The 17,389-nt window shown below is 42.9% G+C and overlaps 1 protein-coding gene across 2 annotated transcripts in view; it reads left to right on the top strand.

Annotated features, from left to right (window-relative positions):
* Positions 1–17,389, top strand: part of LOC109921752 (synaptosomal-associated protein 25-like) — an 80,499-nt gene that overhangs the window by 19,383 nt on the left and 43,727 nt on the right. For both annotated transcript variants that reach the window (XM_048618326.1, XM_048618325.1), the window contains exons 2-3: positions 8,070–8,214; positions 13,184–13,225. In XM_048618326.1, the coding sequence (XP_048474283.1) occupies positions 8,143–8,214; positions 13,184–13,225 (114 nt within the window). In that variant the 5' untranslated portion in view covers positions 8,070–8,142. The remainder of the gene's footprint in view (positions 1–8,069; positions 8,215–13,183; positions 13,226–17,389) is intronic.

The following is a 17,389-nucleotide window of genomic DNA, read 5'->3' as shown; positions in this document are numbered from 1 at the left end:
TTTTGGACGAGGCATTAAAGTGAGGCACTCTTGATTAATACAAGATCTCATGGAGATACTTATAAGGCACCACTCTACTTCACTGAGTGCATGCATCTTGAATTTGAATGTGTTGAGAGCTGTCAAGTGCTAATCTACCAAACACCTCGCAAAATAACCTGATTTGCTAGTTTTGGCAGTGATAGTTTTCTAATTTCCAGTCAGTGTCAGAGCAGGTGATTCATAGATTTATACAGCACAGAAAAGGTACTTCGGCCCATCGAGTCTGCACCGACATAACTACCACTACAGGCACGCTAATCCCGGTTTCTGGCACTTGTCCCATATCCTTGAATGTTATGGCATTTGAAGTGCTCATCCAAATTTTTTTTTAAAGCTTGTAAGGTTTCTGGCCTCCACTACCTTCCCAGACAGTGCTTTCCAGGCAGATTCCCACCACCCGCTGAGTGAAAAGTTTCTTGCCAAATCCCCTCTGAATCTCCCATCCCTTACCCTAAAACTACGACCCCTCGTGATTGACCTATCAATCAAGGGATTGGGTGGTCTGATTGTTCTCCTGGTTCTGACATCATCAGGAGCTGATTAAACCAGACATTAGCTTCAATAGACAGAATTGAATGCAGAGTTTTGCTTATTTACATGGGATGTGGGCATCATTGACAAGGCCAGTATTTATTGTCCATCCCTAATTGCCCTTGAACTGGAGGGTTTGCTCAGCCAGAGGGCAGTTAAGAGTCAATGACACCTGGAGTAGATTGCCTTTCCTAAAGGATCTTAGTGAACCAGGTGGGTTTCTATGACAGTCAGTTCATGGTCACCATTCCTGAGGCAAACTTTTAATTTCAGATTTATTAACCCAAGTTAAATTCCACCAGTAGCTGTGCTTGGATTTGAACTTGTAACCCCAGCAAATTTACTGGGCTTCTGAATTACAAATCCATACTGATCCTCCTAAGAGTATCCCAGCCAGCCCCAGCCCCTGCCCTATTCCTGTAACCCTGCATTTCCCATGGCTAACCCACCTAGCCTGCACATCCTTGATGGGTCAGTATGTGTATGACATCTGGCCACAACCAGCTGGGAGAGAGTCTTTTCCTGTCGCCAACTTCTGCCTTTCTAAGTCACTCATGGTGTAGAATGTCTGCTGCCCTCTGGATACCTTCACAATGCAGCTTTCTTATTTCTGATTAAAATGTACATTCGTGACTAAGTGGGGCTATGAATCAGAAGGAGTTTTTATTTGCAATATAACAGCAGTGGAATATAATATGTTTATCAGGATTCCTTGATTCCATCTACCCAAATGTCAGTGAAGCAGTAGTTCCAGATGTAAGATACATAGAAAATAGGAACAGAAGTAGACCATTTGGCCCCTTGAGCCTGTTCCACCATTCATTATGATCGCGGCTGATCATCCAACGAAATCCCAAGAGCTATATCCAACTCCTGTAAAACACACAATGTTTTGGCCTTGACTGATTTCTGTAGTAGTGAACTCCACAGGCTCACTACTGTCTGGGTGAAGAAATTTCTCTTCATCTTACTTCTAAATGGTTTACCCTGTATCCTTCGACTGTGACAAAAGCTTCTGGACTCTGCTGCCAACGGGAGCATCCTTCCTGCATCCACTCTGTCTAGCCCTGTTAGAATATTATGGGTTTCTATGAGATCCCCCTGAGCTGAGGGTTGCAGCAACTGAAGACACAGCCATCAATGGTGGGCCAAGAGAATGGGGAATGTAGCAGAGGCCAGGATCAGAAAACAAGCTTCTTGGAGCTTTGTGGCTGGAGAAGGTTACACTGTTGGGGGTGAATGAGGTTATGGACTGATTTGAACACGACATGATATTAAAATTGAGGAGTACTACATCCAAGTCAATATATATCAATCCATACTTGGCTGTCTGTATTGAGTTAATCTAAGAGGCTGGGGGATATTCTTCCTTCTGTTTGGCCTGTCACAACACATCAGAGAATACTGGACTAGCTTTCTGTGTGTGCACTCCTCCCCATTAACACCACCATTGCCAGAAAGATCTATCCCTCTGGTGGTTTTTCTTTATGTCACCAAATGTCCACCCAGCCTACCCAACACCGCTCAACTCAGATTATACCTGGATGCCCTTTCACCACATGCCCACCTGACTGCTGGCTGCATTCCTGTCACTAAAGATTCACTCCTGCTAACTGAGGGCTGGTAATGGATATGTGTACGTTTGATCAAGACCGTGTGGTCCATTAAAGCTGGACATCAGAATCCATGATTCTGGATGGCCCAGATACCCTAGCCACACTCACTGTACCTGTGTCCCTGCCCCACCCACCAAAATCAGTTCTGAGTGCCCAAAGTAGAGTCTTTTCTGCTCTTACACTAACGCCCCTCACTTTGATGAGCAAGAGAAGTGACTTTGTTTAAGCCTGTGATGTGGGGATTTGATGTAAGACCATACATTACTGGTTACTTTGTTTTCTCATCATCATTTACACAAAGTTCCATCTTCACCTCTTTGCTTCAGAATCTCTTAATGGGCTGGGCAATGTGCTTTTTCGATCATTTACATAATTAATTGCTCCATTTCAAACCTTCCTGCTCTTCAGCTGCTAGCAACTCTGTCTTGGTGGAGGTTGGAATTTAATCCTCACTCACTATCTTTCGCTGTCCGATTTGCTACAGATATCCGCCTGAGTTTTCTCCAGGGACAATCTTTTGAGTCAGAGAAGTGGCCAGTTCAGACTGTGCCTTCCCAGGTGCTCCACAGACAGTGGGCAGCCATTGAAGAGTTAGGAGATAAAAGTAAGAATGACTTTCATTTCCATACCGCCTTTCATGTATGAAGTTGGCAATTGTCAGAGCAGCCATGGTCTCAATGAATGGTAGGGTAGACTTGAAGGGCTAAATAGCCTATTTCTGCTTCTACATCTAATGGTCTTACCTCTCAAAGTCTAAAAGTGCATTAAAGTCAACTATATACTTTTGTAGTGTAGACATTGTTGTAATGCAAGAAACACAGAAGCCAATTTGTATGCAGCAACCTCATTGTGATAATCTGTTTAATGATGTTAGCTGAAGAATACATGTTAGCCAGGACACAGAGGAGAACTCTCCTGCTCTCTGTCAGTGGCATGAACTCTCTGCTATTACCTGCCAGGGTGGATTAGTTTCTCGCTTTATTGAAAAGACAGCAACTCCAACAGTGCTGACCTCCCTCAGCACTGCACTGGGAGATTCAGCATAAACTGTGCCCAATTTTTAAAATATTCATTCACAGGATGTAGATGTTGCTGGCTAGCCTAGTAAAGAGTCAACAACATGGTAATGGGTCTGGAGTCACATGTAGGCAGGATAGTAATTTCCTTTTCCCAAAGGGGCATAGGTTTAAGGTGAGAGGGGGAAAGTTTAAAAGAGATGTGCAAGGAGAGTTTTTTTCACAGAGGGTAGGAGGTGCCTGGAATGCCCTGCTAGGAAAGGTTGTAGAAACAGAGATGATAGCAAAGTTTCAGAGGCATTTGGACAGACGCTTGAACAGGCAGAGAATAGGGGGATATGGCATGTGCTGGCAGATGGACTAGTTTAGAGTAGCATCATGGTTGGCACAGGCATGGTGGGCCAAAGGGCTTTTTCCTGTGCTGTACTGTCCTATTTTCTAAAGGGTATTAGTGCACTAGATAGGTCTTTATAATCATGGAATCCCTACAGTGTGGAAACAGGCCCTTCGGCCCAACATGTCCACACCAACCCTCAGAGCATCCCACCCAGACCTACTCCACTCATCCCTGCACACTGTGGGCAATCCACCTAATCTGTACATCTTTGGACTGTGGAAGGAAACTGGAGCAAACCCACGCTGGTGCTGTGAGGTAGCAGTGCTAACTACTGAGCTACCGTGCCGCCCTAATAATAATATATAATAATAATAATCAGCACTGTTTTCATGGTCATCAGTAGATCCTTAATTCCAGATTTTTTGATTGAATTCAGATTCCACCATCGGCCACAGTGAGTTTTGAACCTGGGTCTCCGGATTAATAGTCTAGCAAGGTCATACCCCTCCCATAAAAATAATTCCCTTTCCAATTGGACTTGGGAATCTTTTGAAACAATTGCCCAATGGAGGTTGAGTTGAGAGTGGAGCAGTTTGAATTGGGAAGCCGTAGAATCACAAAATTTTACATTAGAGAAAGAGGCCATTTGGCCCATCATGTCTGTACCAGCTGCCCCTGCTAGTCCCATTCTTCACCCCCATCTTCATAGCCTTCTAAAGTCATCACTTAAAAATATATATCCAGCTCTGTTTTGAAACCTCCTATGGAATTTGCCTGCGCCACTTTCCAAGGCAGTGCGTTCCAAATCCTAACAACTCTCTAAGTAAAGAACCTTCTCATCTCAATCCTGGTTCTCTTCCTGACAGCCTTGATATTGTGACTCCTAGTTACTGACTATTGGAAATAGAATATCCTTCATTACCCTGTCAAAATTGCTCATAATTTTGAACACCTCAATTAGGTCACCTCTTAATCTTCTCTGCTCCAAGGAGACTAAGCCAAATTTCATTTATCTATCCTTGCATTGTCATTCTAGTAATTCACCACCGGGGAGAATCCACACTTAGGTGGCACAGTGGTTAGCACTGCTGCCTCACAGCTCCAGGAACCTGGGTTCAATTCCACCCTTAGTTGACTGTCTGTGTGGAGTTTGCTCATTGTCCGCGTGGGTTTCCTCCGGGTGCTCTGGTTTTCTCCCACAATTCAAAGATGTGCAATGTAGGTGAATTGGCCATGCTAAATTGCTCATACTGCCCAGGGATGTTTAGGATAGGTGGGTTAGATATGGGAAAATGCAGGGGTAGGGAAATGGGTCTTGGTGGGACGCTCTTCAGAGGGGCAGTGTGGATTTGTTGGGCTGAATGGCCTGTTTTCAAAATGTAGGGATTCTATAATTCTACATTTGGTTTGCCAGGTGTCTGCCCATTTGGCCAACTTGTCAATGTGCCTCTGAAGTTGCTCAGTGACATCCTCACAATTCATTATTCTCTCTATTTTAGTATCAACTGCAAATTTAGAGATTTTTTTCCTCCAACACCCATTTCCAAATCATTTATATAAATCAGAAAAACAAGGCTCCCAACACTGATCCCTGGAGAACACCATTTTCAACTTGTCTCCAAGCCAACTTCTAATCCATACTATCAAGAATCCATCAATTCCAAACATTTCTAATTTGCTAACTGACCTGCCATGTGGCACCATGTCAAAGCTTTCTGAAAGTCCAAATATACAACATCCACAGCACCACTCTTATCTACTATATCAACTTGACAAAGATCTCAATTAAATTTGTCAGACATGGCCTGCCCTTGACAAATCCGTGTTAACTGACTAGTATTAACTTACTTTTTGTCTAAGTGTATATTTATCTTCTCCAATATTATGGCCTCCATCAGTTTTCCCTCTATTGATGTCAAATTGATAGGTCTGCAGTTTTCTGAATTATCCTCTGCCCCTTTCTCAAACAATGATGTACATTTGTAATCTTCCAGTTCCCTGGAACTAATCCTACATTTAGAGAAGCCTGTAAAATTTTAAATTGTCAATGAAATTTCCTGGGTTAATAGCACCAAATTATGTACAATATAGCTTCCTAAACTGTGTCCCAATCTGAGTGAGCAATCAAATTGATTCTTTATGTTCAAAAAATGCTGGAAATATAGAGCAAGCCTGCCAGAGGATATTGGGTTAACGTTATGAGTAAGCCCTTTATTGCTGTTTCACATACTGAAGGGACCTGTTGTGTTTTTCTAGTACGTATAGCTTGAAATATCTAATTGAAGAGCTTGTGTGAGCGGCTTTACAAAATGTCTGTGATGAGTCACGCTGGCAGCTTCTCAGCTCTCCCGGACCCCTTCATTTTCACAGAGCTTCAAGGTGAGAATGAACACATGAACACACTGAATGATAATGTGGCCCAATTTGACCTTGGTCTTTTATGCCTTTGAAAACAAGATAAGACTGAGAAAAATGGGAAAACCAGAGAGTGATTTGTGTCCAGATATTTGCTGTGGATGCAACTACATTGAAAAATGTCAGCACTAACCCCTCGCTTACAAGTGGAAAAATCGTTTCTTGTGTTCAAAAAGAAAGCTATAAACTTGTGAGTGCTTCTCAGGAATTTCAGAAAGCCCAACAAATTTGGATTGTCCCGTTCAGCTCAGATTTTGTTCGGGTGTTGAACTTGGATTCTGTTCTTCCTGTTAAAAGAAAACTCTATCAGAAACAATTAGAAATGGCTACACTTGACATCGTCAGGAGTTTTTTTTAAAATTTGTTCATGGGATCTAGGTGTCAATGGCAAAACCAAATTTTATTGCCCATACCTAATTGTCTCTGGAGAAGGTGGTGGTGAGCTGCCTTCTTGAACCATTACAGTCCATGTGCTATACTTTGACTCACAATGCCATTAGGGAGGGAGTTCCAGGATTTTGATTCAGTGACAGTGAAGGAACGGCAATATATTTGCAAGTCAGAATGGTGAGTTACTTGGAGAGGACTTGCAACTTACATGTTGCTCCCATGTATCTGCTGCCCTTGTCCTTCTTGATAATACAGGTCACAGGTTTGGAAGTAGCTGTCAGAAGAGCCTTGGTGAGTTGCTGCAGTAAATTTTGTAAATAATACATATGGCTGGTACTGAGCAAGGAAACAAATTGGTGATGAAGGGAGTGAATGTTTAAGATGGTGGATGTGGTGCCAGTCAAGCGGGCTGCTTTGTCCTGGACAGTGTTGAACGTCTTGCGTGTTGTTGCAGCTGCACTTATCCAGGCAAACAGGGAGTATTCCATCATATCAGTGGCCAGAAATACGTTTTTTCAGTCTGACATGAGCATCATTAATCAGTTAGGAAATTCTATCGCTATTGAATGAGGCATTTCTTGGATGCAGTCTAAAGCACTTAATTTGGGAGCAAACTGAAATTTATATAAGAACCTTATTCTTCAGAGTCATACTGGACTCAAAATGTTAACTCATAGCATTTGTGGAGACAGAAACAAAGTCCTGCTGAGTTTCTGTAGCAATCTCTATTTGTTTCAAATTTCCAGCACCTGCAGTGTTTTGCCTTTATTAGTCTGCTAAACCATCTCTGAACTGCCTCCAAGATATTTACACTTTTCCTTAAATGAGTACACAATACTCCAATAGTGGTCTCACCCTATATAACTGAACTGCAATCTCCCTACAGCCGAGAGTAATATTGTGATGGTACTGTACCTTTAAGAGGGACTTGTTTTGTGCTGATTCTCTTGCAGAGAGGTATTGCCACAGTGGTGACTGAATTATCTGCTTCAGAAGCAGTGGTTAAACAGCTTTGAGCTCCGTGCGTGTTTTTTTACAATTAGACAAAAGAAGCATGAGTGGGAGGAGTCAGGCTCACACAAGCGCAGGGTTTTAGGTTTTTTTTAAATTAGACAAAAGAAGCATAAGTGGGTGGAGTCAGGCTCACACTGACCCAGGGTTTTAGTTTTGCTTTCAGTTGGGCTTTGGAGCTGACTACTCAAACTGATAGATACAGTCCTTTCTCCCTCTGCTGCAGGCAAAAAGCTCGACTTCTCTCTCTGCTGCTAGTTAGTTTCTTTCAGTGTTCCTCTCTCCTGGACCGGAAAGGAAATAGCATGTGAAGAAAATCTGTTTTGCTGAATTTGCCTTTGCCAAGAGTGTGTTTATGGGAAGCTGCTATATTGGAACAGTTGATGATTAGTAATTAAATAATATATTATTTTATTAAGTATTTCAATAGAGTTAAAGTTATTCCAATTCTTCTTTTGTGTTTTAACTCTGTTGTAAGAATAAAGTGTGTTTTACTTAGACGCAAATAGTGGACCAATCAAATGACATCTGGAACATAGCACCTTACACTTGCCTTTAAACAAAATAAAAAGTTAAGATGTAGGCTATCTCTTTGATATATTTTGAGGGAGTTTGGTCTAATCCATAACGATATAAATTGAGTGATGTCTGACACTGAATAATATTCTAAATATGGTAACTGTTCGAAAGTGATCATTTTCTGTTTTCCAGACCCTTGAAGGCCTCTGTGCCTTGAGTAACCACAAGTCCTTCTATGTAATGTGACTGACTCACAGGAGGGGCCATGGATGGCAACGTGGACATGAGGTCAGAACTGGAGGAGATGCAGCGTTGTGCTGACCAGATTACAGATGAGGTGATTGGCTATTTCTTTATAAATGTATCGTACCATCACACCAGAACATTGGAGCTGCTAAATGAAAGGTAGACTATGGTCTGCTTAGTTTGGCTTCTATCATCCTGGTCAATAATCTGTGTAGCCCCTTTAGGATCCTGAAAACAGTCATGAGATCACCTCCCAACCTATTCTTTTCCATTAAGGACAAGCCCAGGTTAGTTAAGCACTCCTCGTCTGTCCATTCCCACAATCATTCTGACAAACACTTCTGAATAGCTTCATTGTCTTTTCAGTACCGTGTCTGTAGATAGTAGTCACTGCACCAATGATTTATAACGTGGCAGGAATATCTCACCATTTTGACCTAGCATTAACTTTTTGAGATCCTTACTGTATTATTGCAGCCACATGGGCATCAAAGGATACAGGAGAATTCATTGTCTTCTTCATGAAGGATATACTGGCCTTGGAGTGCAGATTTATTGGAATGGTGCTGGGGCTAAAAAGGTTTCAATTATCTGAGAGGTTGCAAAGGCTCAGCATCCATTTTGCTTGTTTGAGAGCAGAAGGCTAAACAGTGTTCTAAATGTTCAAGAGAGCTGATGCAGTGGCCGGCGAAGCTACTCCCGCTGGTAGAGGGATATTAGAGAAAGGGGATATAACAATAAAATGAGAGGCAGGCCTCATTTCTAATCTCAGGAGGCTCTTATCACACACACACACACAAATCTGTTGAGGCTGAGGGTTCAATTTGTAAATATTGGCATTCAGATTGATAGATTGACGTTAGGTAAAGGGGATTAAGTAGAATGGAACCACTTTGCGTAGATGCAGTTATGATACAGGCTAACAGTGATTTAACTGAACACTGGAACAGACACAAGGGGCTAAATGACCTTTCACCTGTTTCCACAGAAACAAAGGAAGCAGGTAACACTGCAAGGCACTCAAGTCTGGGTTCCCAGTTCGAAACCTCTGTGCCCAGTAGCTGTTTGTGTCCATCTTCAGTTCCATCTGGAATGGAGTTAGGACAATGGATGGAGATGGATATTGAATCAATTGAATGGTCGACTGCCACTGGGTACCACCCACCGTGAATACAGCAAAGAACCAAGCAGCAGCTTTGTAACTACACCAGAGCAAAGAGTTAGTAACTGCAATGGTGGATGGAGAACCAAAGAAAGTGATGCTCAAAATAAATCCTGCCAAGCTTCAGAGAAAAGAGCCATAAATATCAATTATCTTCTGTGCTTAGTGAAATTTCATCATTAGAGGTGCAAAAAGGAATGGCCATGATAGGCAGAGAATCATGAGCAGGACTTTGCAGTAAGACTGCACACTGTGATGGGGAGACAGTGACATGATGTTAATGTCACTGGGCTGGAAATGTGGCCAGTTTCAGTTAAGGCATTCAAGAGGCATTGCATGCTTATTGGGATAAAATAGTGTGCAGGATTATGAGGAAAAGGCAGGAGATTGGCATGAGATAATAGGGCCAGTGCAGGAAATCAAAAATGCACAAGAGACCACGATTGGGGGAAGGCAAAATACTAGGACTGGGGGGACCCAGAGGTAGGAAAGGCAAGGCCTTCAGCATTTGAACACAAAGGATGAGAACTCTCAGTTTGAACCATTGCCAGATGGGGGAGCTGGTGAGAGCACAGGGGTGACGGGTGAACAGGAGTTGCTGTGCATTAGGAACTGGGCAACAGAGTTTGGGTAAACACTTTCACAGAGCACAGAAGATGCAAAACTGGTCAGGAATGCATTGGAATAGTCAGGCCTCGGGTTAACAAAGGAATAGATAACAGTTTCAGCAAAACAATGGCAAAGAGGTGGAAGGAGGCCATTATAAATGTAATAATCATTGCAACTTAAACACGATTCATTGCATTCATTTTTGACAGACCAATGAAACCTTTTAAAAATAGAAACAAAAGTTTTATATTTTTAAATGAATGATTGGTGATAGGCTTGATGAAAGATGTGTTTCATGAATTTCAGTGACTTTGGAGAGTTTGAACCCTTTGGCTGTCTGAACAATTACAAAGGCACCAGTGATTTCACAGTCTCTAAAGGGTCATGGGGCTGTGCGTAGTGAAAATCGATGAGGACAAAAAGCTTGTCTTCAAGGACAAGGAGGAATTAGAGACAGGAGCCCACAGTGTGTGATGGAGAAGCTGGTAATTAATACTGACAGCTCATGGCTGTATGGTCACAGGAGCCTGGGATGGGAATGAGCAAAAACTGACAGTCATCAACCAGATGATGTGACAGAGATGGTTTCTCAAATGAGATGCCAGGGGGAGCAAGGAATATTAAATCCACCAACTGACAGAACTGTCTGCTTGATTTAACCCTCTTGTTTTGAGAAAAACGAGAATTGCAGCATCTGTGTTGCAAAGTAATAGTGTAATAGTGTCTAAAGACTACTGTTTCTTAGAGCACGATTGAAGCTGCAGCCTTTCTGTCCTCAGTCACCATTATTGGCTTTTGCTCCAGCAACACGTTGAATTTAAAATTCTCAACCATCTCCTCACGTGCCTCCCTGTCCTCCAACCCATTCTTGATCAGCAACCTTTCTAAGCTCTTCCTTCAAGATATCTACTTTCCTTCAGTCCTGAGATTGATGTCAATGATAATGGTAACATCTGTTTCTCTCTGGTAATGTTTACAATACCTGCCAGCTGCTCATTCCATTAACTCTTTTGTAAACCCCAGAGTTCTGAGGATCTGCAATACAAAATGATGGTATTAACCCACTCACACGTAGCAGGTAGGGTGCAGTGGGGTTGTAGTTGATACAGGCACTGGAAGTAAAAGGCAGCCCAATTTGAAATGCTGCTGCCTCTTTTGTGGCCTGGCAGTGCCATGTTTGTATCTCTTCCGTGTGGTGGACAGAGCATGGCACATATTGACACCCCCTTTCCTGTTGTGTCCTGGTGCTTTATATCATCAGGGTGAAATCACAAAGGACAATGATAATAAAGACCAAACCTTCTTGCAAGATATTCTTTTAACCACTTTTTACACTGAAAGCACAAAGAGAGAAATCCGTTTTTAACAGTTCTGTCAACTATCCAATCTCAGAGAGTCACATTCACATTTATGGATTGGTTGCTCAGCAGTGACACTGGTCATGGACTGTTGGCATTGGCTGTACTCTTCTGTTGAAGTGGGATTAGAACCGGGAACAGGGAACAGGAAACGGGGGCACTATTGGATAAGGGCAATGAACTCTACTCCAAACTTCACCACAGTGAGTGTTTACTGGGAGGGTAGGGTACCTGCTCAAAGCCCCCCCGAGGAATGCAACATCTCCAGTGGCTCATGGGAATAACTAACCCAAGAACCTCTGTAAAAACTGGAGAGGAATTGTCTGTAAAGGAGACAACCATTTTGAGCATCATTGACAGGCACAGAGTGAGGCCAGACCTTGGAGGGAGAGTGTGAAAAGTTGAACATGTCCTCCCCACCACCACCTCTTCAAACACCAGCTGTCTCCCTGTGACCCTCCGCTCCTCAGACAGAGAGTGCAGATCCAGTTTTAGATCACCCACAGCTCTAGACTAGAAGAAAGTCATCTTTGCTGTTGAGGGACTGGCCAAGGAGAAGATTTATTTGTAATAAAACTATTAAAATTGAAGACATCTTGCAAGTATAATTAGATTTAGGATTAAAAATAAATAAAACTTTATAGTAGAGAAAACCTGAGGTACAACAGCGCCCCTATTGCTGGGAGCTTGTAATTATGCGTTCGCTTAAGCACTTCCATTATAAATGTGGACATTGGAATTTATAATGGGAAAAATTGACACAAAAATATAAGAAAAACATGTCACTAAGAGATCTGCTTTTACAGACAGGAATAGACTATTTTGTAATTTTGTTATTGGCATGGGTTCAGTACAGTTTTACCCTTTAAAGCTGCTTCTCCCACACCAATCCGCATTATTTCCAGTCGGAAGGATTTGTTTCTGGTCTCAGTGGGCACTGGTTGTGAGAAATCTCTTTGTGGGAGGTGTAGTTCTCCGCTGTTTCCTGGCAAATATTTACCACCCCCCCATCCCTCCAACCAAAGCCACTGAAACAGACAATCTGATCATCAAGCATTGACTAACTATAGGAGCAAATCAGGTGCTGTTTCCATTTTTTTTTCTATTCATTCATGGGATGAGGGCATCACTGGCTAGGCCAACATTTTTTGCCCATCCCTAATTGGCCAGAGGGCAGTTAAGAGTCAACCACATTGCTGTAGTCTGGAGTCACATGTAGGCCAGATGGCAGTTTTCTTCCCTAAAGGACATTAGTGAACCAGCTGGGTTTTTCTGACCACCAACAATGGATTCAAAGTCATCATTAGAGTCTTAATTCCAGATATTTATTGAATTCAAATTCCACCAACTGCCTTGGAGGATTCAAAGCCACATCCCTAAAACATTACCTGGGTCTCTGGGTTAACAGTCAGCAATAATACCACTAGACTATTACAAAGAACAAAGAACAAAGAAAATTACAGCACATGAACAGGCCCTACAGCCCTCCAAGCCAGATCCAGATCCTCTATCTAAACCTGTTGCCTATTTTCCAAGGATTTGTATCCCTCTGCTCCCTGCCCATTCATGTATCTGTCTAGATACATCTTAAATGACGCTATCGTGCCCGCCTCTACCACCTCAGCTGGCAACGCATTCCAGGCACCCACCACCCTCTGCGTAAAGAACTTTCCATGCATACTTCCTATCTGATAGCAGTAACTGATTCAAAAGTACCTCATTGGCTGTTAAGTATATAGGGACTTTTTGTGTTCAGGAAAGGTGCTATACAAGTGTACGTATTTTCTATGTGTAGCTGTGATTGAAGTTTGTGATTAAAGATTGTTTGTATGATGTGGATTTAGGTTCCTTAAAGCAATTGTTGACGAAAAGAAGCTTTCGCATTTATTCACAGTGGTCTCACAATGTTTATTTACTCCCTCTCTTCACAGTCTCTGGAAAGCACCCGTCGAATGCTGCAACTGGTGGAGGAGGTATGAGGCCAGCAATAATTTCATTTATTTTCTATGTTGATAAATTTCTGATTGAGTTGCGGCCACATTGCCGGGAAGTTTTGGGCACAACCATTGGATTGTCAGAGAGCGAGGTTAACATCCAGTGGGACAATGTGGAAAGTACACACTAAAATTCCACGCCCTCCACTTTCTTCCTCACACAATTCCTTACGTTTAATGCCCAATGGCTTCTGTCCCTCAAGTGATCCATCCTCCTCCATGAACATCCCCCATGATCATCTTTTCAAACAGGCAAGAGTTTTAATCAAATCCATTCTCACTCATCACTTCTACTAATGTGGCTACCAGCAAAGGAATCCCTGGCTGTTTGTTCCTCTTCCTGGTTTGGAAGTCCAAGAGCATTGCAGAGCTTCCTATTGCTGCCTTACTGGAGCCCTGGCAAACTGGTAAGGATGAGCAATCTAACTGGGGACATCCCTGCTCTCTATACTCCATGTACAGGGCAATGATATGAGTAAGAGAGGAGAAATTCCAGCTGCCTTCCTCATTCTGAAAGCCAGTACAGACAGTGGCCTGAATGACCTCCTCTTATGCTGTACCAATTCTACATTTGCGGCTGACCTGAAACATCCAGAGATTTGACAGCTGATACTTTGTATTATTTTCAGTCACCATCTCATACTGGCCACTGGGAGATGGCCTCGAACCTGTTAACAGATTCAGCAGCTTGAAACTTGTCTCCACTCATTTCCCACTCCCCATTCCAATCCCCAACCCCCCCCCCCCCCCCCCCCCCCATTCCCCCACCCCCAAAGACTCCACCCCCCCAATCCTCCCACACTCCCCACCCCATTCCCCCACTCCTCCCCTTCCCCCACTTCCCTGCTCTCAATCCTCCAATTCTCCCACTACCCCACTCCCACTACCTTCCACTTCCCCCACCCATTCCCCCACTCTCTTACCCCATATTCCCCCACTCCTCCCATTCCCCTCCCCCCACTTCCTGTCCCCCCACTCCTCCACACCCAATTCCCCTACTCCCTCACCCCCAATTCCCACCCCACCCACAATTCCCCTACCCTCAATTCCCCTACTCCCCATCCCACAATTCCTCCAATGCGCCCACCCTCGAAGCCCCCACCATAGGTTCACAGCATACCCTAGTTGAGACTGAAATTACAGCAATGAAGGGATTGTGTGTAGAGTGGCTGGAGGGCCTGGGCAGCAAGGTGAAAGCTGCTGTTACAACCCAAGATTATCAATAACAAATTAGCCTTCTGTTAGACACCAGATCAATTGACCTATCTATCAAAATGAGGGTCAATACAGTGTGGAGCTGGAGGAACACAGCAGGTCAGGCAGCATCAGGGATGGGGAGAACTGGGTGGGGAGTGTACAATAACATTCAGCACATAAAATATCATCCCAAATTAAAATTATCCTTGGAAAGAATCTCCTCTAATTGAATGAATCTCCTTTTTATGTTAACTGCCCTGTGCTTTCCACTAAAAAAATGTATCAGCACCTGATGACCAGCTCAGGAAAGTTACCAGCAATTTTGTAACACTTTAGGAATGGAATATTTAACACAATACACAGTATCAATGTTTGAGATTTGAGCTTCTAATATAAATGCTATAAAAATTTCGATATTATTAAGTTATGCTCCGCCCAGCATAGGGATTCGAAGAGAAATGTTTTTTGATCTAAAATAACAAATTTACTTTAGATTTCACAAGCCTATTTTTTACCCAACAACATCCAGTTTGTTTTTATTCTAGGAAGTTTTAGTTTATCCTTCCTTCCCTGAATGTCCAATGTTGGAGGCAAGGAGAGCTAGGAAAACAATAACGTTCCAAATTAATTGGGAAAAGACAATATTGCAGAGCTGATATAGCTGGTGATGGTACTGCAGAGTAGGAAGGGATGAATCATAGAATTCCGACAGTGTGGAAGGGGGCTATTCGACCAATCGAGTTCACACCAACCATCCAAACAGCTTCCCACCCAAACCCACCCTTCTACCTATCCCTGTAACCCTGAATTTACCGTGTTTAATCCATTTAATCTACACATCTCAGACACAATGGGTAATTTAGCATGGCCAATCCACCTAACCTGCACATCATAGGACTATGGGAGAAAACCGGAGCACTCAGAGAAAACCCAAGCTGACACATGGAGAATGCAAATTCCACACAGACAGTTGCCTGAGGGTGGAATCGAACTTGTGTCCCTGTGAATGCTGGGTTAGTAACTCATTCGCTTTAATAGTTGACTCTCATGTGTCAAACTGAGCCAACTTTTCTACAAAGCAACCAGCTCAAAATGGAGCACAAGTGATGAAAGTGCAGTATAAAATTCAAATCTGTCACTTTTGTAAATAGTTGGACGTTGGAATTGTTTTGGTCTGATCCATCATTCTACAGGAAGCATGCTGACACATTTTATTAAATTTCATTAATCTCCAGCATACAGACATCCTCTCCAGCAAATACTTAGTTTGCTTGCCCCAGTCGACGCAGTTAAAAGAACATCTGTCTATGTGAATCTTTGTACTAATAACATGAAGAATCGACAGATGGTTTGTAAATGCGAACCATCAGCTTCACTAAAAGACAAAGTCTGGGACCGGATCTTTCAGTCTCTGTTGGTGTTGACACAAGGATTTTCTTTTAGCCTTATCCAATATGAATGAATAATATACAATGCGGGCAGGATTTGGAGAGGGCTATTGGGTAATTTACTGGAGTTTACAAGCTGTGGTGATGTGTGAGCAAATGGGGCTGATTACCTAACACCGTAATAAAAATAAAATGTTTTCTGCAGAACTAAACTAAGCTGCATGATGAACAATTGGCCCCTATAGATTTGACAACAGAACTGTTGAGCTATGTTCAATTACGAGCTAAGTTCCTGACTGCTATATCACACTGCAAGCAGTCCCAGGATGAAGGCCCCAGGGTAATGACTCACGATCAAATGGTAGGGAATGGTTTGTAATTTTAGGGAGGGAGAGAGAGGGCAGGTGAGTGAAGCAGGGGATACGATCCTCTAATTGATTGATTTAATGTTGTCACATGTAGGCAGATTGTACAATAGAAAGTGCATTAGGGATAGCAGAACAGAGTGCAGAATACACTGTTACAGCCGCAGAGAAGGTGCAAAAAAAGATCAGAATTAATGTTTGAGAGGTCCATTCAAAAGTCTGATATCAGTGGGGAAGAAGCTGTCCTTGAATCTTTCATATATGTATTCAAACTTTTATGTCTTCTGCCCAACCGAAAAGGTGGAAAAGAGTATAACTGGGGTGGGAGGGGTCTTTGATTATTTTGGTTGCTTTACAGGGCATATTGCGCAGATGTGCAATACTTCTAAAAACTTGTAAAGAAAAAGGACAGCCCAATCCTGAAGGCCATATTATTGGGTGGGCAGTTTTACACCAGGGTGAATTGAGCTTCTGGAACGCTGAATTGGCCCTGAATTGTCTGTGTACATGTTTTGGGGTGCTGCCGAATTTAGCGCTTGCCCACCCTTGATAATATGGGGGTGATCTTGAGGGAGGGTGTGCTGAACACGTGCCCTATTTCATATGCCCCCCCGCCCGCCTTCACCAAAAACACATTTGGCGTCTTGTAATATCCAGCCCCATGGTTCAAAAGTGGAAATGAGTCATGACTGTTGGAAAAACAGCTCATTTTCAGTTTCAAGCTGAAAGTGACAAAGATAACATCCCATTGCCTCAGGCCATAGCTGGGCCTGTTGATCCAAGTTGGGGATCTGTATGGAGCATTATCCTGTTGATTTGATTTGGGAATTCTGTTGCCATGTTCACATTTATGTAAAATTTTGACCTTCAGCTGATGTACTTGACTTTTTTTCTGCCTGAGCACAGCAATTTTGCAACCAGGAAAGGGTCTTTGAAGGCAGTGAGCAGCTCTGTCAGGTGACAGTTTGTTGGTCCTTACTTAGCTTGAATCAGTAGGTGGCCTTCTGTGTCTGAGATTAACATCCAGGGCATCACCACATGAAGACTGACCTTTCAGTCAGTGCCTGAAGCAGCACTGCCACATTGTAGGTGTCAATAACATTTAAAATTAACTCTTGTTATTGAGGTAGAAGCTGCAACAACAGACCCATTGACATTCTTCAGAGAAAGTCAGCTAGTTCTGCAGATGTTTT

Source organism: Rhincodon typus, chromosome 39 (assembly GCF_021869965.1).
Source record: "Rhincodon typus isolate 14 chromosome 39, sRhiTyp1.1, whole genome shotgun sequence".
Classification (NCBI taxonomy): Eukaryota; Metazoa; Chordata; class Chondrichthyes; order Orectolobiformes; family Rhincodontidae; genus Rhincodon; species Rhincodon typus.
Note: the sequence above shows the minus strand (reverse complement) of the source record. Positions and strands in the feature narration are given on the sequence as shown.